This window comes from Vipera berus (genome assembly GCF_964194415.1).
Source record: "Vipera berus genome assembly, chromosome: 1".
NCBI classification, from domain to species: Eukaryota; Metazoa; Chordata; class Lepidosauria; order Squamata; family Viperidae; genus Vipera; species Vipera berus.
This window is the reverse complement of record NC_138202.1, coordinates 359,168,869-359,190,083: the sequence shown is the minus strand read 5'-3', so window position 1 is coordinate 359,190,083 and position 21,215 is coordinate 359,168,869. Positions and strand designations below refer to the sequence as shown.

At 47.8% G+C, this 21,215-nt stretch overlaps 1 protein-coding gene across 1 annotated transcript in view; it reads left to right on the top strand.

Annotated features, from left to right (window-relative positions):
* LOC308659561 (N-acetylglucosaminyl-phosphatidylinositol de-N-acetylase-like) overlaps positions 1–21,215 on the top strand; it is a gene marked incomplete at its 5' end in the record, with an annotated part of 39,798 nt that overhangs the window by 9,671 nt on the left and 8,912 nt on the right. Inside the window, 3 exons of the mRNA XM_081313293.1 lie at positions 6,487–6,577; positions 14,178–14,245; positions 17,125–17,156. Of these exons, the coding sequence (XP_081169419.1) occupies positions 6,487–6,577; positions 14,178–14,245; positions 17,125–17,156 (191 nt within the window). The remainder of the gene's footprint in view (positions 1–6,486; positions 6,578–14,177; positions 14,246–17,124; positions 17,157–21,215) is intronic.

The following is a 21,215-nucleotide window of genomic DNA, read 5'->3' as shown; positions in this document are numbered from 1 at the left end:
AGAATGCAGAATAACAGAGCTGGAAGGGGACCTTGGAGGTCTTCTAGTCCAACCCCCTCTCCTCAAGCAGGAGACCTGACGTCCTTCTGGACGTATAGCTGTGCAATCTCTTCTTGAAAACCTCCAGCGTTTGGAGTGTTCACGACTTCTGGGGGCAAGCTGTTCCGCTGATTAATTGTTCTCACAAAAAGGAAATTTTTCCTTAGTTCCAGGTTGCTTCTCTCCTCGGGTAAGTTTCTCCATCTGTTGCTTCTTGTCTTGTCCTTCCGGTGCTTTGGACAATAACCTGACCCCCCCCTCTCTTCTTTGGGGCAGCCCCTCAAATGCTGGAAGACTGCTATCATGTCACACACACACCCCTCCTTCTCTTCCTTAGACCAGACATAACTAGTGAGATTTATTATCACAGCAGCTGTTCTGGATGAGGAACAAGGGTTTTTTTAAAAAAGCAAGATAATTTGTATTTTGTTTTTTAATATTTATTGCCCTGTACACCGCCCTGAGTCCTTCGGGAGAAGGGCGGTATAAAAATTTAATAAATATAAATTTAATAAATATATAATCATTTTGAAATGAGAAACTGGCTGGCCATCAGGAATGCCAGCCAGTTTGGTCTCCTGGTTAAGGCACCAGGTTAGAAGGCAGGAGACGGCGAGTTCTAGTCCTGCCTTAGCCATGAGAGGCAACTGAGCGACTCTGGGCCAATCACCCGGAGACGGCGAGTTCTAGTCCTGCCTTAGCCATGAGAGCCAACTGAGCGACTTTGGGCCAATCACCCGGAGGTGGCGAGTTCCAGTCCTGCCTTAGCCATGAGAGGCAACTGAGCGACTTTGGGCCAATCACCCGGAGACGGTGAGTTCTCGTCCTGCCTTAGCCATGAGAGGCAACTGAGTGACTTTGGGCCAATCACCTGGAGACAGTGAGTTCTAGTCCCAATTTAGGCATAAAAGCCATCTGGGGGAGTTTGGGCCAGCTCCCCGCTCTCTCCCCCTCACAGGGTTGTTGTTCTTGTAAAAAGAGGAGGAGGAAAGTATGCTGGATATATTTGCTGCCTTGGCTTCTTTGCAAAAACAATAAAGGTGGGATAGGAACGAACGAACGAATGAATGCAAATAGTCCTCAACTTACGACCGCAACTGACCCCGAGGTTTCTGTCGTTCAGCGAGGCAGCCGTTCAGCGATGTTTGCCCCATTTTACGACCGTTCTCGCCACAGCTGTTAAGTGAATCCCTGCAGTTGATAAATTAGTAACACGGTTGTTAAGTGAAGCAGGGTTCCCCCATTACTTGTCAAAAGGTCACAAAAGGGGATCGCTTGACACCCCGGGACTCTCCTAAATATGAGTCGGTTGCCAAGCATTTGAAGAAGAGACTGGACAGCCATTTGTCTGAAATGGTATAGGGTTTCCTGCCTGAGCAGGGGGTTGGGCTAGATGACCTCCAAGGTCCCTTCCAACTTTTGTTGTTGTTGTTGTATTTTTCACCACGTGACCGCAGGATGCCCTCTCTACTTGGGGAGGGCAAGGGTGTGGCCCCCCCCTCAGGAGCAGCTTTCTTCCCCCCCCCCTTCTTGCGACTCTGTAAACAACTGCCGGAGCAACAAAACGAAACAACACCCAATCTCCCGGCCATGTCAGAAGGCAGCTTTGTTATCTCTGGGCCAGAGTGCAGAGGCCGTGGCGTGCCAGGGTGTGCTGCGCACTGCATTCCAGAGCTGCACACAAGGGGTTATCCCGGAGCATCGGAGGGTCTGCCAAAGGTTTGCCTTGCAGCAAGCTGGAAAGCGCGCCCGGGTTGAAAGGCAGCCGGAGAGAGAAGGTGGAAGCAGCGCACGGGGATGGAAGCGGACTTTTTCAGCCTGGGCCACTTTAAGAGGGGTGGACTTCCGCTCCCAGAATGCCCCAGCCAGCCTGCTTTAAGAGGGGTGGACCAACTCCCAGAAGCCTCTAGCCAGCCTGCTTTAAGAGGGGTGGACTTCAACTCCCAGAATCCCCCAGCCAGGATGCTTTAAGAGAAGTGGACTTCCACTCCCAGAATTCCCCAGCCAGCCTGCTTTAAGAGGGGTGGACTTCAACTCCCAGAATCCCCCAGCCAGCATGCTTTAAGAGGGGCGGACTTCCGCTCCCAGAATTCCCCAGCCAGGATGCTTTAAGAGGAGTGGATTTCCACTCCCAGAATTCCCCAGCCAGTCTGCTTTAAGAGGGGTGGACCAATTCCCAGAATCCCCTAGCCAGCCTACTTTAAGAGCAGCGGACCTCAACTCCCAGAATTCCCCAGGTGTCATGCTTTAAGAGGGGTAGACTTCCGCTCCCAGAATTCCCCAGCCAGCATGCTTTAAGAGGGGTGGAATTGTGCTCCCAGAATTCCCAGCCAAATGTGAGAAAGAAGCCCAGATTTGCTCTGTCCTAAATCCCAAGAATGCAGACCTTCCAGATTCTGTTGCTACAGCCCCTATCAATTAAAAAAAATCCAGGCTAATTTACAGGAAATCCTTGACTTACAATGATTTCTTTACTGACCGCAAAGCTCATCAAACCGGGAAAACTCCCCTAACAACTGTCTTGCTTAGCGACAGAAATGTTGGGCTCATGTACAGCCGTAAGTCGAGGACTACCTGTATCTTTTATGCCCTTTCAAAATCCTCGGCGCTTAGAGGGGGGGGAAAAGATCTCTCTCTCTCTCTCTCTCTCTCTCTCTCTCTCTCTCTCTCTCTCTCTCTCTCTCTCTCTCTCTCTCTCTCTCTCTCTCTCTCACACACACACACACACACACACACACACACACACCATCTGTGCCTGTTTTGTGAGTCTACGGGCCTCCGATTAACCTAGTTTTCACTCAGCAGGCAAGGCGAGGCTGTTTTTCCACCTGCTTAGGTCAAAGGGATCTATTTGATCCTCCGCCTCCCGCTGTCGGTTTCCACTGACCTCGGGCGAACTTCAGCCACGGAAGCCACGGAAATCTGCCTTTCCCTCAGCCGAAAGAGAAACAGCCAGCTTCATTTTTGATCCGGCTGGATCGACAGGATTTGGGACAGTCAAAATCACAGAGAGTCCTCAGCTTACGACCAAAACAGATGCCCAAGTTTCTCTTGGTAGTTCTTCCGTGAGTTTTGCCCTGTTTTACGACCTTTCTTGCCAATGTCATTAAGCGAATCACGGCAGTTCCTAAGTTAATAATGCGATCCTTAAGTGAGTCTGGCTTCCCCGTTGACTTTGTCGGAAGGTCGCAAAAGGGGATCACGTGAGTCCTCCCGGGACGCTGCGACCATCGTAAATATGAGTCGGTTGCCCAGCCTCTGAGTTTTGATCACGTGACCCGTGGGGATGCTGCGACAGTCCTTAAGTGTGAAAAATTATTATTATTATTATTATTTAGATTTATATACCGCCCTTTCCCGAAGGACTCAGGGCGGTTTACAGGGCATTTAAAAAACAGTCAATAAAAACGTTAAAACAAAATTAAAAGAGATTAAATAGAACCCTGAGAAAATTAAAACCCAGTTAAAGTTAAAATTAAAAATATTCTCAGCCTGGGCCAGAGAGCTCGAAGAGCCAGGTCTTCAGGTCCCGGCGGAATGAACGGAGGTCGGGGGCAGTCCTCAGCTCCGCAGGCAGCTGGTTCCACAGGGCAGGCGCCCCCACTGAGAAGGCCCTACCCCTGGGTGTTACCCGGCGGCAGTCTTTAACCGGCGGCACCCTGAGGAGACCCTCCCTGTGGGAGCGCACTGGACGAAGGGAACTTGATGCTGGCAGCAGGTGTTCCCTCAAATATCCCGGACCCAAGCCATTTAGGGCTTTATAGGTCATCACCAGCACCTTGAATCTCACCCGAAGGGCAACCGGAAGCCAATGCAGCTCGCGGAGTAGAGGTGTTACATGGGAGTATCGGGAGACCCCCATCACAACTCGCGTGGCCGCATTCTGCACCAGTTGAAGCCTCCGGGTGGTCCTCAAGGGCAGCCCCATGTAGAGAGCGTTGCAGTAGTCTAAACGGGAGGTCACGAGCGCATGAGTGACTGTGCGTAGGGCATCTCGGTCCAGGTAGGGTCGCAACTGGCGCACCAGGCGAACCTGAGCAAAAGCCCCCCTGGTCACAGCTCCTATATGGTCTTCAAAAGTGAGCTGCGAATCCAGGAGGACGCCCAAGTTGCGAGCCCTATCGACGGGGGGTAACACCTCTCCCCCCATCATTAAAGGTGGAATAGACTGGTTAGTCCGAGATGCCGGTATGCACAGCCACTCAGTCTTGGCAGGATTGAGACGAAGCCTGTTTCTTCCCATCCAGACCCGGACCGCTTCCAGGCAACAGGACATCACGGCGAGGGCATCGCTGGGTTGGTTTGGGGTGGAGAAAAAAAGTTGGGTATCATCAGCGTACTGATGATACCCCACCGCAAAACCATGAATGATCTCGCCCAGCGGCTTCATATAGATGTTGAACAGGAGGGGAGAGAGGACTGACCCCTGAGGGACTCCACAAACGAGAGACCTCGGGGCGGACCTCTGCCCTTCCGTCAACACCGACTGCGAGCGGCCCAGGAGATAGGAGGAGAACCACCGCAAAACAGTGCCTCCCACTCCCAACCCCCTGAGACGCCGCAGTAGGATACCATGGTCGATGGTATCGAAAGCCGCTAAGAGGTCTAATAGGACTAGGACAGAGGAACAACAAAAATGGTCATGAGCTGCCTTTTTCCAGTGCCGTTGTAACTTTGAACGGTCACTAAACGAGCGCTTGCAACTGGGAGACGGCCTGCGCTACTGTTTAGCCAAAGTCCAGTGACCCCTGCTTGATTTTCAGAGATTTGTGTCTTGTTGTCCCAAGGAACACACAATTGTGGCCTTGATTTACGGCCACAGTTGAACCCAGGAGGTCTGTTGTTAAGCAAAACCGTCGTTAAATGAGTTTTTGCCTGCATTCTACCACCTTCCTTCCCACGATGGTTAAGTGAACCGCTGGAGTTATTAAATGGACCCAACTAGGGAACGTCGTCAGTGCTAGGCAGCGCTCTGTTTACGCCCAGTGGCTATAATAACAATATTCTAATGATGAAGGAATAACCAAGAAGGAAAAAAAACACCCACCCCAAGCCATTTGTACATAAATAGGGAGCAAGACGGACTCCCTCCCAGTACTGACAATGTTAGCTAGTTGGGTCAAGAAACGTCTGCAAGGAAATATCCGAGACAATAACATAAACCTCCTCCTCCTCCTCGCAAACCCCTTTCCCTTCTGGCACTGATGATGTTGCCCAGATGGGTGATGAAACGTCCGCAAGAAAACCACCCAGCTCAGAGGGCACTAGGGACCCCACAGTCCTCTCCTAGTCCCAAAGATGCTTTTTCACCAGGCAACTGGACTTCCTTGTTTTTCTCTGAAGACGTTTTGCTTCTCTGAAAAAGCTTCTTCGGCGCTGAAGAAGCTTCTTGTAGGAGAAGGGAAACGTCTTCAAAGAAAAACAAGGAAGTCCAGTTGCCTGGTGAAAAAGCATCTTTGTGATAACTATGATCTGGTCCAGGGGTAGGCAACCTCGGCTCTTTTATGACTCGTGGACTTCAACTCCCAGAATTCCTGAGCCAGCCATGCTGAGGAGAAAGGGAGAGGTTTCCAAGCTGAGCCATGCTGGCTCAGGAATTCTGGGAGTTGAAGTCCACAAGTCATGAAGGGGGCCATAGTTCCCCCACGTTGGCTCAGGAATTCTGGGAGTTGAAGTCCACAAGTCGTGAAGGGGCCATACTTCCCCCATGCTGGCTCAGGAATTCTGGGAGTTGAAGTCCACAAGTCATGAAGGGGCCATAGTTCCTTCATGTTGGCTGAGGAATTCTGGGAGTTGAAGTCCACAAGTCATGAAGGGGCCATACTTCCCCCATGTTGGCTGAGGAATTCTGGGAGTTGAAGTCCACAAGTCGTGAAGGGGCCATATTTCCCCCATGCTGGCTCAGGAATTCTGGGAGTTGAAGTCCACAAGTCGTGAAGGGGCCATAGTTCCTTCATGTTGGCTGAGGAATTCTGGGAGTTGAAGTCCACAAGTCATGAAGGGGCCATACTTCCCCCATGTTGGCTGAGGAATTCTGGGAGTTGAAGTCCACAAGTCGTGAAGGGGCCATACTTCCCTCATGCTGGCTCAGGAATTCTGGGAGTTGAAGTCCACAAGTTGTGAAGGAGCCATACTTCCCCTATACTGGCTCAAGAATTCTGGGAGTTGAAGTCCACGAGTCATAAAAGAGCCAAGGTTGCCTATCCCTGACCTGGACAACTCAAACTCTCCATAGACATTCTCTCCTATTGAAGTTCTTCCCACATAGTTTTAATCTATCGGTTCTCGTCTTTCTCTTTGGGGCCAGAGAATAATGTTAGTCACTTTTCTACGGGGCAACCATTCAGATCTTTGAAAGCCATATTATTGTTGATTGTATGGTTTGTGTTAAATTAAGAGTTTCTTCCTGGCTTGCAAGTTATTTCAATCGTTCATTTTTTTTTGTAGGAAACTTCCAGACCATCCATCCACCGAGTGGGATGTACCACTCCTTGCACAGCTGATCCTCTCACACATCGAAACCTACCAGATCAACCTGGTAATGTGGCAATTTAAGCATTTCTTATTGATTTCAACTTCCTTTTCTTTTACACACCGGCGAAGGTTCTAAATAATAATAATAATAATAAAGCTGGAAGTGACCTTGGAGGTCATATACCATTTCAGACAACTGGCTGTCCAGTCTCTTCTTAAAAACTTCCAGTGTTGGAGCACCCACAACTTCTGGAGGCAAGTTGTTTCACTGGTTAATTGTTCTCACTGCCAGGAAATTTCTCCTTTACACTTTAATACCACTTTACAATACCTTGGTAAGGCCACGTTTGGAATACAGCATCCAGTTTTGGTCACCACAATGTAAAAAAGATGTTCAGACTCTAGAAAGAGTGCAGAGAAGAGCAACAAAGATGATTAGGGGACCGGAGGCTAAAACGTAGGAAGAATGGTTGCTGGAATTGAGTTTGTCTAAGAGAAGGACGAGGGGGGGGACATGATAGCAAGCCTTCCAGTATCTCAGGGGCTGCCCCAAAGAAGAGGGAGTCAAGCTATTCTCCAAAGCGCCCGAAGGCAAGACAAGAAGCAATGGATGGAAACGAGTCAAGGAAAGAAGTAACCTAGAACTAGGGAGGAATTTCCTGACAGCGAGAACAATTAACCAGTGGAACAGCTGGCCACCAGAAGTTGTGAATGCTTCAACACTGGAGGTTTTCAAGAAGAGACTGGACATCTTTGTGCTAGAGTTTTAGTTTCTGCCTGGAAAATTTTTGCAGCCCGGGCCAGCTCTGCAAGGGCGGAGAGGGAGGCCCGTCTGGGCACGATCCAGTTAAAACATCGGTTGGCAGATGCTGGCATCGCCTTGGCCCAGGATGAACTTTGAACACCAAGCTGTTCAACGCTGCCTCGTGTTGACTTGTTTGGCAACTCAGATTCCTCTTTTGCATAGTAAGGCCCATCAACGTTGATGTGACTGCTGGAAATCTCGGGGTGCATGTTGCGTTCAGCCATCGCTTGTTCAGTGACAGAATAACAAAAGAGAATAACTGAATTACAGAAGAGAATAACCGAAAAATGGAATAAGCAAAGAGAATAATGGAATAAAAAGAATAACAGAACAGAATAACAGAGTTGTTGTTGTTAGCTGCGAAGTCGTGTCCGACCCATCGCGACCCTATGGACAACATTCCTCCAGGCCTTCCTGTCCTCTACCATCTTCTGGAGTCCATTTAAGCTCACGCCTACTGCTTCAGTGACTCCATCCAGCCACCTCATTCTCTGTCGTCCCCTTCTTCTATTGCCCTCGATCTTTCCCAGCATTAGGCTCTTCTCCAGTGAGTCCTTCCTTCTCATTAGGTGGCCAAAGTACTTGAGTTTTAGCTTCAGGATCTGGCCTTCTAAAGAGCAGTCAGGATTGATCTCCTCTAGGACTGACCGGTTTGATCGCCTTGCGGTCCAAGGAACTCGCAGGAGTCTTCTCCAGCACCACAGTTCAAAGGCATCAATTCTTTGGCGCTCAGCCTTTCTTATGGTCCAACTTTCACTGCCATACATTGCAACTGGGAAGACCATAGCCTTGACTATACGCACTTTTGTTGACAGGGTGATGTCTCTGCTTTTTAGTGTGCTGTCTAGATTTGCCATGGCTTTCCTCCCCAGGAGCAAGCGTCTTTTAATTTCTTGGCTACAGTCCCCATCTGCAGTGATCTTGGAGCCCAGGAAAATAAAATCTGTCACTACCTCCATTTCTTCCCCATCTATTTGCCAGGAATTGAGAGGGCCAGATGCCATGATCTTGGTTTTCTTAATGTTAAGTTTCAACCCAAGTTTTGCACTCTCCTTCTTCACCTGCAACAAGAGGCTCTTTAGTTCTTCTTCACTTTCTGCCATTAGAGTGGTATCATCTGCGTATCTTAGGTTGTTGATATTTCTTCCGGCAATCTTAATTCCAGCTTTTGATTCATCTAGCCCTGCCTTTCTCATGATGTGCTCTGCATATAAGTTAAATAGGCAGCGCGACAGTATACAGCCTTGCCGGACTCCTTTCCCAATTTTGAACCAATCAGTGGTTCCGTGTCCAGTTCTCACTGTTGCTTCTTGGCCCGCATATAGGTTTCTCAAGAGACAAATAAGATGGTCTGGTACTCCCATCTCTTTAAGAACTTGCCACAGTTTGTTATGATCCACACAATCAAAGGCTTTAGCATAGTCAATGAAGCAGAAGTAGATGTTTTTCTGGAACTCCCTAGCTTTCTCCATGATCCAGCGTATGTTGGCAATTTGATCTCTAGTTCCTCTGCCTCTTCGAAATCCTGCCTGCACTTCTGGTAGTTCTCGATCCACATACTGCTGAAGTCTAGCTTGTAGGATTTTAAGCATGACTTTACTAGCATGAGAAATGAGTGCAATGGTGCGATAGTTTGAACATTCTTTGGCACTGCCTTTCTTTGGAATTGGAATGTAAACTGATCTTTTCCAATCCTGTGGCCATTGTTGAGTTTTCCAAATTTGCTGGCAAATTGAGTTTAGCACTTTTACTGCATTGTCTTTTAAGATTTTGAATAGCTCAGCTGGAATACTGTCACTTCCACTAGCTTTGTTGTTGCTCAGCTTTTCTAAGGCCCACTTCACTTCACATTCTAGGATGTCTGGCTCGAGGTCAGTGACCACCTCATTGTGATTATCAGGGACGTTAAGCTCATTCTTGTATAGTTCTTCTGTGTAATTTTGCCACCTCTTCTTAATCTCTTCTGCCTCTGTTAGGTCCCTGCCATTTTGGTCCTTTATCATGCCCATTTTTGCATTAAACGTTCCCTTCATTTCTCCAATTTTCTTGAAAAGATCTCTGGTCCTCCCTATTCTATTGTTTTCTTCTATTTCTTTGCACTGTTCATTTAAGAAGGCATTCTTATCTCTTCTAGCTATTCTCTGGAATTCTGCATTCAATTGGGTGTATCTTTCTTTTTCTCCCTTGCCTTTCGCTTCCCTCCTTTCCTCAGCTATTTGCAAAGCTTCCTCAGACAGCCATTTTGCTTTCTTGCATTTCTTTTTCTTTGGGATGGTTTTGGTTGCTACCTGTTGTACAATGTCGCGAACCTCTGTCCATAGTTCTTCAGGCACTCTGTCTATCAGATCTAATTCCTTAAATCTATTTGTCACCTCTACTGTATATTCAACAGGGATATGATTTAATTCATACCTGACTGGCCTAGTGCTTTTCCCTACTTTCTTCAGTTTAAGCCTAAACTTTGCAAGGAGAAGCTCATGGTCTGAGCCACAGTCAGCTCCTGGTCTTGTTTTTACTGACTGTATAGAGCTTCTCCATCTTTGGCTGCAGAGCACATAGTCAATCTGATTTCTGTGTTGACCATCTGGTGATGTCCATGTGTAAAGCCGTCTCTTGGGTTGTTGGAAAAGAGTGTTTGCTATGACCATCGTATTCTCTTGACAGAATTCTATCAGCCTGTGCCCTGCTTCATTTTGCACTCCAAGGCCAAACTTGCCTGTTATTCCAGTTATCTTTTGGCTTCCTACTTTAGCATTCCAATCCCCCATGATGATAAGAACATCATTTTTTGGTGTTAGTTCTATAAGGTGCTGTAGTGCTTCATAGAACTGGTCAATTTCATCCTCTTCAGCACTGGTGGTTGGGGCATAGACTTGGACTACTGTGATATTGAATGGTTTGCCTTGGATTCGAACTGAGATCATTCTGTCATTTTGAGGATTGTATCCCAGTATTGCTTTTCCTACTCTTTTATTGACTATGAAGGCTACTCCATTTCTTCTGAAGGATTCTTGCCCACAGTAGTATACCTGATGGTCATCTGAATTAAATTCACCCATTCCTGTCCATTTTAGTTCGCTGATACCTAAGATGTCAATGTTCAGTCTTGTCATCTCTTGTTTGACCACGTCCAGTTTTCCTTGATTCATGGATCTTACATTCCAGGTTCCTATGGAGAAAAAATCTTTACAGCATCGGACTTTCCTTTCACCACCAGACATATCCACAGCTGAGCGTCCTTTCGGCTTTGGCCCAGTCGCTTCATTCTTTCTGGCGCTACTAGTACTAGCCCTCTGCTCTTCCCCAGTAGCATATTGGACGCCTTCCGACCTGAGGGGCTCATCTTCCAGCGTCATATCGTTTTGCCTTTTGGTACTGTCCATAGGGTTTTCATGGCAAAGATACTGGAGTGGGTTGCCATTTCCTTCTCCAGTGGATCACGTTTTGTCAGAACTCTCTGCTATGACCTGTCCGTCTTGGGTGGCCCTGCACGGCATAGTTCATAGCTTCATTGAATTACGCAAGCCCCTTCGCCACGACAAGGCAGTAATCCATGAAGGGGAATAACAGAGTAATACCGGAATAATGGAATAACAATAACAGAATAATGTAATAACAGAACAGAATAATGGAATAACAGAGTAACAGAACAGAATAACGGAATAATGGAATAACAGAACAGAATAATAGAATAACAGAATAATGGAATAATGGAATAACAGACTAGAATAGAATAACAAAATAACAAAACAGAATAATAGAATAACAAAATAACAGAACAGAATAACAGAATAACAGAATAACAGAATACAGAACAGAATAACGGAATAATGGAATAACAGAACAGAATAATAGAATAATAGAATAATGCAATAATAGAATAACAGACTAGAATACAATAACAAAATAACAAAACAGAATAATACAATAACAAAATAACAGAACAGAATAACGGAATAACAAAATAACAGAACAGAATAACGGAATAACAGAATACAGAACAGAATAACGGAATAACAGAATAATGGAATAACACCAGAATAACAGAATAACAGAACAGAATAACGGAATAACAGAACAGAATAACGGAATAATGGAATAACAGAACAGAATAATAGAATAACAGAATAATGCAATAATGGAATAACAGACTAGAACAGAATAACAAAATAACAAAACAGAATAATAGAATAATAGAATAACAAAATAACAGAACAGAATAACGGAATAATGGAATAACAGACTAGAACAGAATAACAAAATAACAAAACAGAATAATAGAATAATAGAATAACAAAATAACAGAACAGAATAACGGAATAATGGAATAATGGAATAACAGAACAGAATAATAGAATAATAGAGTAACAGAATAATGGAATAATGGAATAACAGACTAGAATACAATAACAAAATAACAAAACAGAATAATACAGTAGAATAACAAAATAACAGAACAGAATAACGGAATAACAGAATACAGAACAGAATAACGGAATAACAGAATAATGGAATAACACCAGAATAACAGAACAGAATAACGGAATAACAGAACAGAATAACGGAATAATGGAATAACAGAACAGAGTAATAGAATAACAGAATAATGCAATAATGGAATAACAGACTAGAACAGAATATCAAAATAACAAAACAGAATAATAGAATAATAGAATAACAAAATAACAGAACAGAATAACGGAATGACAGAATACAGAACAGAATAACGGAATAACAGAATAATGGAATAACACCAGAATAACAGAACAGAATAACGGAATAACAGAACAGAATAACGGAATAATGGAATAACAGAACAGAGTAATAGAATAACAGAATAATGCAATAATGGAATAACAGACTAGAACAGAATATCAAAATAACAAAACAGAATAATAGAATAATAGAATAACAAAATAACAGAACAGAATAACGGAATAACAGAATACAGAACTGATTGCTGGTTAGTGGGGCTGCAAGAAGGGGTCCACCCAAAGAGACCCCCCCCCAAGATCAGGCTGTGAAGAAAGAGAGGATTGGGTGCACCCCCTTCGTGTCCCCCGCGGCTGGCCGAGGGTCTTTGGGACGCACCCCAAGGGTGGGGGAGTATGGGTGTGTGTGTGTGTGTGTGTGTGTGTGTGCCCCAGAAGTCCTGTTCCCCCAGCCAGGAAGGCCAGGGGCGTTTTCTCCCTCCGGCCTCTGCAGGGCCCCAAGATGGCGCCGGGGAGAGGAGGCGACGGCCAGAGCCCGGGGCGGCCCCCAAGCCCACGTCGGAGTGGTTTGCATCGGGACTGCCTGTGGGGAGAGGGTCAGAAAAGTCAAAATGGCTTCCTTCTCCTCTGGTCTCATCTTTCCTCCCTCCCTTCCTCCTTTTCATCCTTTCTTCCTTCCTCCCTCCTCTTCTTCCCTTCTCTCCCTCCTCCTTTCCTTCCTTCCCCTCTTCTTCCTCCCTTCTTCCTTCCTTCCTTCTTCTTCCCTCCCTCCCTTCCCTTCCTCCCTCCCTTCCTCCTTCCTTTCCTTCTTTCCTTGCTTCCTCTCCCTCCCTCCTTTCCTTCCCTCCTTCCTCCTTCCCTCCTTCTTTCCTTCTTTTCCTTCTTTCTTCCTTCCTTCCCTCCCTCCTTCCTTCCTTCCTCCCTCCTTCCTTCCTCCTTCCCTCCCTCCTTCCTTCCTCTTTCTCCTCCTTCCTTCCTCCTTCCCTCCCTCCTTCCTTCCTTCCTTCCTTCCTCTTTCTCCTTCCCTCCTTCCTGCCTCCCTTCTTCCTTTCCTTCTTTCCTTGCTTCCTTTCCCTCCCTCCTTTCTTTCCTTCCTTCCTTCCCTCACTTCCACTTCCCTCCTTCCTGCCTCCCTTCCTCCTTCCTTTCCTTCTTTCCTTGCTTCCTCTCCCTCCCTCCTTTCCTTCCTTCTTTCCTTCCTTTCCTTCTTTCCTCCTTCACTCCCTCCCTCCCTCCTTCCTTCCTCTCTCCTTCTTCCTTCCTTTCTCCCTTCCTCCCTCCTTCTTTCCTTCCTTTCCTCCCTCCTTCCTTCCTTCTTCCTCCCTCCTTCCTCCCTCCCTCCCTCCCTCCTTCCTTCCTTCCTTCCTTCCTTCCTCTTTCTCCTCCTTCCTTCCTCCTTCCCTCCTTCCTGCCTCCCTCCCTCCTTCCTTTCCTTCTTTCCTTGCTTCCTCTCCCTCCCTCCTTTCCTTTCTTCTTTCCTTCCTTTCCTTCTTTCCTCCTTCACTCCCTCCCTCCCTCCCTCCTTCCTCTCTCCTTCTTCCTTCCTTTCTCTCTCCCTTCCTCCCTCCTTCTTTCCTTCCTTTCCTCCCTCCTTCCTTCCTTCTTCCTCCCTCCTTCCTCCCTCCCTCCCTCCCTCCCTCCCTCCCTCCTTCCTTCCTTCCTTCCTTCCTTCCTTCCTTCCTCTTTCTCCTCCTTCCTTCCTCCTTCCCTCCTTCCTGCCTCCCTCCCTCCTTCCTTTCCTTCTTTCCTTGCTTCCTCTTCCCTCCCTCCTTTCCTTCCTTCCTTCCATTCCTTCCTTCCTCTTCCCTTCCTTTTCCCTCCCTCCCTCCTTCTCTCCCTCCCTCCTTTCCTTCCTTCCTTCCCTCCTTCCTTCCTCTTCCTCTTCCCTTCCTTTTCCCTCCCTCCCTCCTTCTCTCCCTCCCTCCTTCTCTCCCTCCCTCCTTTCCTTCCTTCCTTCCCTCCTTCCTTCCTTCCTCTTCCCTTCCTTTTCCCTCCCTCCCTCCTTCTCTCCCTCCCTCCCTCCTTTCCTTCCTTCCCTCCTTCCTTCCTCTTCCCTCCCTCTTTCTGTGATTGGTGGAAGACCGCTTCCCCTTGAGTAAAAACAACAACAAACCACACAATCCCTTTTTGTGACCCTTTTCCTCCAGGTTGTAACCTTCGACGCCGGAGGAGTGAGCGGGCACCCGAACCACCGCTCCGTTTATGCCGCTGTCAGGTATGCTCCTGCCTCCCCTTCAGGAAAGGAGGGTTGCGCTGGGGAATTCTGGGAGTTGAAGTCCACCCGACTTAAAATGTCCACGGTTGGGAAACGCTGCTTCCCAAGATGTCGCAGTGCAGTTCCCAGAGTTCCCCAGCCGACCCACTCAAGGAATTCTGGGAGTTGCAGTTCTCGAAGCGGCCTTAGAAGGCGGGGGGGGGCGATCGATCGTGCGAATCTTTTTAAATCAATAATATAAACGCATCTTGTTACAGCCGAAGGGGCTCTGCTCTGCTCTGAGGACTAGGCCAGATCTTCAAAACTGAGTACAGGGAGTCCTCGGCTTGCGACGATTTGTTTAGTGGCCGTTCGAAGTTACAACTGCTCTGAAAAAAGCGACCTAGCACCGTTTTTCACCCTTACGACTGTCGCGGCCTCTCTGTGGTCAGGTGATCAAAATTCAGGCACTTGGCAACTCATATTTATGACGGTCGCAGCATCACATGATCCCCTTTTGCGACCTTCTGACAAACAAAGTCAATGGCGGGGTGGGGAGCAGGAAGCCAAGATTCACTTAAGGACCGTGTGGCTAACTTAACAACTGCCGTAATTTGCTTTGCCGTAAAATTAAGTGTGGCTCACTTAATAGGCAGGAGCAACAGAAATTGTGGTCTCCATTATGGTCGTTAAGTCGAGGACAACTGCGGCGATTCACTTAACAACTGTGGCAAAGAAGGTCATAAAAGGGGGGAAGACTCTCTTCATAAAGGTCTCTCTTAGCAAGAGAGATCTGGGGTCGTAAGTCGGGAACCCCCTGTCGTTCTTCCTCAAAGTCCATCTTGCCCATCCCTACATTTTGGGGCTTCCAACGCTCAGAATTCGCACTCGGCACAGTTCCAGGTCCCGTGTTTCTTGTGTAGATGTCTGTTTAGATTGCTTTTTTTTCCCTCCGGAAAAAGCTTGGGAGACCTCGGTAGTTCTCAACTTACAACCCCAATTCAGCTCAAAATTCCCATTGATAAGCAAGGCAACGTTAAGTGAGCCGAAACTTTTTTTGCCACAGTCATTAAGCAGATCACTGCCATTGTTCAATGGGTCAGTCAGTCGTTAAGCGAATCTGGCTTCCCTCGTGGACTCTGTGCAAATTTTCTACAACTTTTCTCGCCACGATTAGGAAGCAAATCGCTGCAGTTTGTTAAGTGAGTCACCGGGTCATTAAATGAACCCGGCTCCCCCTGTTGATGAGGGAAGGTCACAAAGGGGGACCACGTGACCCCCGGGCAACGGCAACCGTCGTAAATACAGGCCGGCTTGCCGAGTGGCCGAATTTTGATCCCGTGACCAGGAGGATGCTGCAACGGTCGCAAGGGTGAGGACCGGTTGCAAGTCACTTCTTTCAATGTCGTCGTAACTTCGAACGGTGACAAAACCGAACCTGTCACTTTTTTCAACGCTTTCAAATTTCGAACTAAACGGTTGTAAGTCGAGGACTTCCTCAGCCTTCTGGGCTGGCAGGATGACCTTGCTCCAGCGTTGACGCAGGAGCCGCTTTAATGGAGCCTTGAATTCAAGTCTTCCCAATCCTGATCCAGTACCTTAAGATGCCCCCCCCCTTTTTGTGTGTGTTTTAATGTTGAATCCTTGGCATAACATGCAAAGGACCCTTTTTTGCCCACCTACGCGGACATCTACCATTTTAGATTTTTTTTTTAAAAAAAGTGAATTATAATTTTATTTCCATGGGGAAAGCCAGACACTTGCTGGGTGCCAGCCCTTCTTTATCCCTGATGCCCAAACTTTGGTTGGTTGTGCGCAGGAGAGAGGAACGCAGCTGTTGCAGCCCCAGACTTCCCAGCCAACCACAAACACCACACAAGCACACACAACACACACACACACACACAAACACACCACCCTTGAGCTTCAGGAACACGCCCACTCCCCACACGACTTTGCTGCATAATAATGCAATTTTTTTTAAAAAAAAAATCAATATTGTGTTTTTATTGCTTGTAAGCTGCCCGGAATCTCCGTGAGCGAGTAGGCGGCTATGTAAATGTTTTAACTAACTAACTAACTAACTAACTAACTAACTAACTAACTAACAAGCAAACAAACATCACAAATCTCATGCCAAAAGGAAGGGGTGAGTAACTTTGGGGATTTCCCTGTTGGCACCCCATCCATGCACCACGCGGGTGTTGTGTAACGCTTAACACTTGGCAAAAGAAAAAAAAATGTTTTGCAGAGGAGGCTGCCCCCTAGAGGTCTTCCAGAGCATTTGGAGAGCCTTTGGAGCAGCTTGCAATGTCTGCAGTTGTCCTTTTGTCAGGACGGTTTGGCTGTGCCCTACACGCACACACGCACAAAAACATAGACACACACACACAGAGAGACAAACAATGGAACAACCCGCCTCCAGAAATTGTGAATGCTCCAACACTGGAAGTCTTTTTAAGAAGAGACTGGACAGCTGTTTGTCTGAAATGGGATAGGCCTAGGTCGGATCTCCTGCTTGAGCAGGGGGTTGGACTAGATGACCTCCGAGGTCCCTTTCAGCCCTATTACAGGTAGTCGTTGACTTACAACCACAATTGAGCGCGCTTGTTTGTGTTGCCAATTGAGACAGTTAAGCGAGTTTTGCCCCCGCCCCCCCTTTTACAACCTTTCTTGCCATTCAGTTGTTAAGTGAATCCCTGCAGTTGTTAAGTTAGTGACACGGTTGTTAAGCGGATCTGGCTTCCCCGTTGACTTTGCTGGTCGGAAGGTCGTCAGAGGGGATCTCGTGATTCCGGGACACTGAAAGCATCTGTCAAGCGCCGGGGAAATCGAGTGACAGAATTTTGATCATGTGACCTTGTACATTTACTCACCTCTCTTCTGCTTCTTCTTCACAGGTCCTTGCGCTCGGAGAGGAAAGTTCTAGAAGGTTGGTGTTTGTTCATGAACTGGACTAGAAGATCTCCAAGGTCCCTTCCAGTTCTATTCTGTTCTGTTCTATTTTCTATTCTGTTCTGTTCTGTTCTATTCTATTCTATTCTATTTTCTGTTCTGTTCTATTTATTACAAAGATTCTATTGTATTCTATTCTATTTATTCTATTTTTATCCTGTTCTGTTCTATTTTCTGTTCTGTTCTGTTCTATTTTATACAAACATTCTATTGTATTGTATTGTATTCTGTTCTATTCTATTTTCTATTCTGTTCTATTTTCTATTCTGTTCTATTTTATACAAAGATTCGATTGTATTGTATTGTATTCTGTTCTATTCTATTCTATTTTCTATTCTGTTCTGTTCTATTTTCTGTTCTGTTCTATTTTATACAAAGATTGTATTGTATTGTATTGTATTGTAGTGTAGTGTATTGTGTTGTGTTGTGTTGTGTTCTATTCTATTCTATTCAACCCTACTCTATTCTATTTTCTATTCTGTTCTGTTCTATTTTATACAAAGATTTTATTCTATTCTATTCTATTTTCTATTCTGTTCTGTTCTATTCTATTTTCTATTATGTTCTATTCTGCTCTGTTCTATTCTATTCTATTTTCTATTTTGTTCTGTTGTATTCTATTGTATTCCGTTCTGTTCTGTTCCTGTCTATTCTATTCTGTTCTGTTCTATTTTCTATTCTATTCTGTTCTGTTCTGTTCTGTTCTATTTTCTATTCTATTCACAAAGTGTTTGGATAACCAGGACAAACCGTAAATGAAGACTGTAATCTTTAGTATCCATGGGTTTTGCAGGTAGTCATCGATTTATGACCACAGTTGAGGCCCAATTTTCTGTTGTTAAGTGAGTTATGCCCCATTTTATGACCTTTCTTGCCACAGTTGTTAAGTGAATCGCTGCATTTCTTAAGTTAGTTAACCTGGTTGTTAAGTGAATTTGGCTTCCTCATTGCCTTCGCTTGTTGGAAGGTTGCAAGAGGGGATCACGTGACTCCAGGACCCGGCAACCGTCATAAGTAGGACTCAGTTGGCAAGCGTCTGAATTTGGATCATGTGATTATAGGGATGCTGCAACGGTCGCAAGTGTGAAAAAACGGTCATAAGTCTCCGTTTTCAGTGCTGTTGCAACTTTGATAGGTCACTAAACAAGCTGTCGTAAGTCAAGGACTCCCTGTATGCAGGTAGTCCTTAATTGACGGTAGCTCAACTGGTCAGGGTGGAAAGAACTGGGATGGGAGGCCAAGAGGTGATCCCAGTAAGTGGGAAAATCGGACATAAGTCACTGTTTTCAGTGCCGCTGTAACTTCGATAGGTCACTAAATGAACTGTTGTTGTAAGTCAAGGATTGGTGTCTTAAGACAAGGATTTCAAGGGCTGAGCTCAAGGCCTGGGTGGAAAAGGCTTCTCTGTCCCTGCCGCTCGGTCTGTGAAATGGGTGCAAAGCCATAGAAGTCTTGCAGGGTTTTTCCCCTTTCCCCTCCCAAAATGGGCACCGTCGGGACCCCGAATCCCCGCTTTCCTTTTCCCATTCCAGGGACTTCTGACTCGCCCTGAAAGACAACTTGCAAAGAAGCAAAAGGAACTTGGCTCCAAAATAAATATAGGACTCACAGGACTGGGAGGGACCTTCGAGGTCTTCTAGTCCAACCCCCTGCCCAAAAGGCAGGAATCCTTGGGCAGGCCTTAGTTCATTCTGAGCCTTTGGCCTTCGTGAGTGCGTCCTTGCAGATTCCAACTGCTTCAACTCCCAGAAGTCTCTAGCCTGTGTGTTGAAGTCCACCCACCTTAGAGCATGCTGGCTGGGGGATTCTGGGAGTGGAAGTCCACCCCTCTTAAAGCAGGCTGGCTGGGGGATTCTGGGAGTGGAAGCCCACCCCTGTTAAAGCAGGCTGGCTGGGGGATTCTGGGAGTGGAAGCCCACCCCTCTTAAAGCAGGCTGGCTGGGGGATTCTGGGAGTGGAAGCCCACCCCTCTTAAAGAAGGTTGGCTGGGGGATTCTGGAAGTGGAAGCCCACCCCTCTTAAAGCATGCTGGCTGGGGAATTCTGGGAATTGAAGTCCACTCCCCTTAAAGCAGGCTGGCTGGGGAATTCTGGGAGTGGAAGCCCACCCCTCTTAAAGCAGGCTGGCTGGGGGATTCTGGGAATGGAAACCCATCCCTCTTAAAGCATGCTGGCTGGGGGATTCTGGGAGTGGAAGTCCACCCCTCTTAAAGCAGGCTGGCTGGGGGATTCTGGGAGTGGAAGCCCACCCCTCTTAAAGCAGGCTGGCTGGGGGATTCTGGGAGTGGAAGCCCACCCCTCTTAAAGCAGGTTGGCTGGGGGATTCTGGGAGTGGAAGCCCACCCCTCTTAAAGCAGGCTGGCTGGGGGATTCTGGGAGTGGAAGCCCACCCCTGTTAAAGCAGGCTGGCTGGGGGATTCTGGGAGTGGAAGCCCACCCCTCTTAAAGCAGGCTGGCTGGGGGATTCTGGGAGTGGAAGCCCACCCCTCTTAAAGCAGGTTGGCTGGGGGATTCTGGGAGTGGAAGCCCACCCCTCTTAAAGCAGGCTGGCTGGGGGATTCTGGGAGTGGAAGCCCACCCCTCTTAAAGCAGGCTGGCTGGGGGATTCTGGGAGTGGAAGCCCACCCCTCTTAAAGAAGGTTGGCTGGGGGATTCTGGAAGTGGAAGCCCACCCCTCTTAAAGCATGCTGGCTGGGGAATTCTGGGAATTGAAGTCCACTCCCCTTAAAGCAGGCTGGCTGGGGAATTCTGGGAGTGGAAGCCCACCCCTCTTAAAGCAGGCTGGCTGGGGGATTCTGGGAATGGAAACCCATCCCTCTTAAAGCATGCTGGCTGGGGGATTCTGGGAGTGGAAGTCCACCCCTCTTAAAGCAGGCTGGCTGGGGGATTCTGGGAGTGGAAGCCCACCCCTCTTAAAGCAGGCTGGCTGGGGGATTCTGGGAGTGGAAGCCCACCCCTCTTAAAGCAGGTTGGCTGGGGGATTCTGGGAGTGGAAGCCCACCCCTCTTAAAGCAGGCTGGCTGGGGGATTCTGGGAGTGGAAGCCCACCCCTCTTAAAGCAGGCTGGCTGGGGGATTCTGGGAGTGGAAGTCCACCCCTCTTAAAGCAGGCTGGCTGGGGGATTCTGGGAGTGGAAGCCCACCCCTCTTAAAGCAGGCTGGCTGGGGGATTCTGGGAGTGGAAGCCCACCCCTCTTAAAGCAGGCTGGCTGGGGGATTCTGGGAGTGGAAGCCCACCCCTCTTAAAGCAGGCTGGCTGGGGGATTCTGGGAGTGGAAGTCCACCGCTCTTAAAGCAGGCTGGCTGGGGGATTCTGGGAGTGGAAACCCATCCCTCTTAAAGCAGGCTGGCTGGGGGATTCTGGGAGTGGAAGTCCACCCGTCTTAAAGCAGGCTGGCTGGGGGATTCTGGGAGTGGAAGTCCACCCCTCTTAAAGCAGGCTGGCTGGGGGATTCTGGGAGTGGAAGTCCACCCCTCTTAAAGCAGGCTGGCTGGGGGATTCTGGGAGTGGAAGTCCACCCCTCTTAAAGCATGCTGGCTGGGGGATTCTGGGAGTGGAAGTCCACCCGTCTTAAAGCAGGCTGGCTGGGGGATTCTGGGAGTGGAAGTCCACCCCTCTTAAAGCAGGCTGGCTGGGGGATTCTGGGAGTGGAAGCCCACCCCTCTTAAAGCAGGCTGGCTGGGGGATTCTGGGAGTGGAAGTCCAGCCCTCTTAAAGCAGGCTGGCTGGGGGATTCTGGGAGTGGAAGCCCACCCCTCTTAAAACAGGCTGGCTGGGGGATTCTGGGAGTGGAAGTCCACCCCTCTTAAAGCAGGCTGGCTGGGGGATTCTGGGAGTGGAAGCCCACCCCTCTTAAAGCAGGCTGGCTGGGGGATTCTGGGAGTGGAAGCCCACCCCTCTTAAAGCAGGTTGGCTGGGGGATTCTGGGAGTGGAAGCCCATCCCTCTTAAAGCATGCTGGCTGGGGGATTCTGGGAATTGAAGTCCAGCCATCTTAAAGCAGACTGGCTGGGGGATTCTGGGAGTGGAAGTCCAACC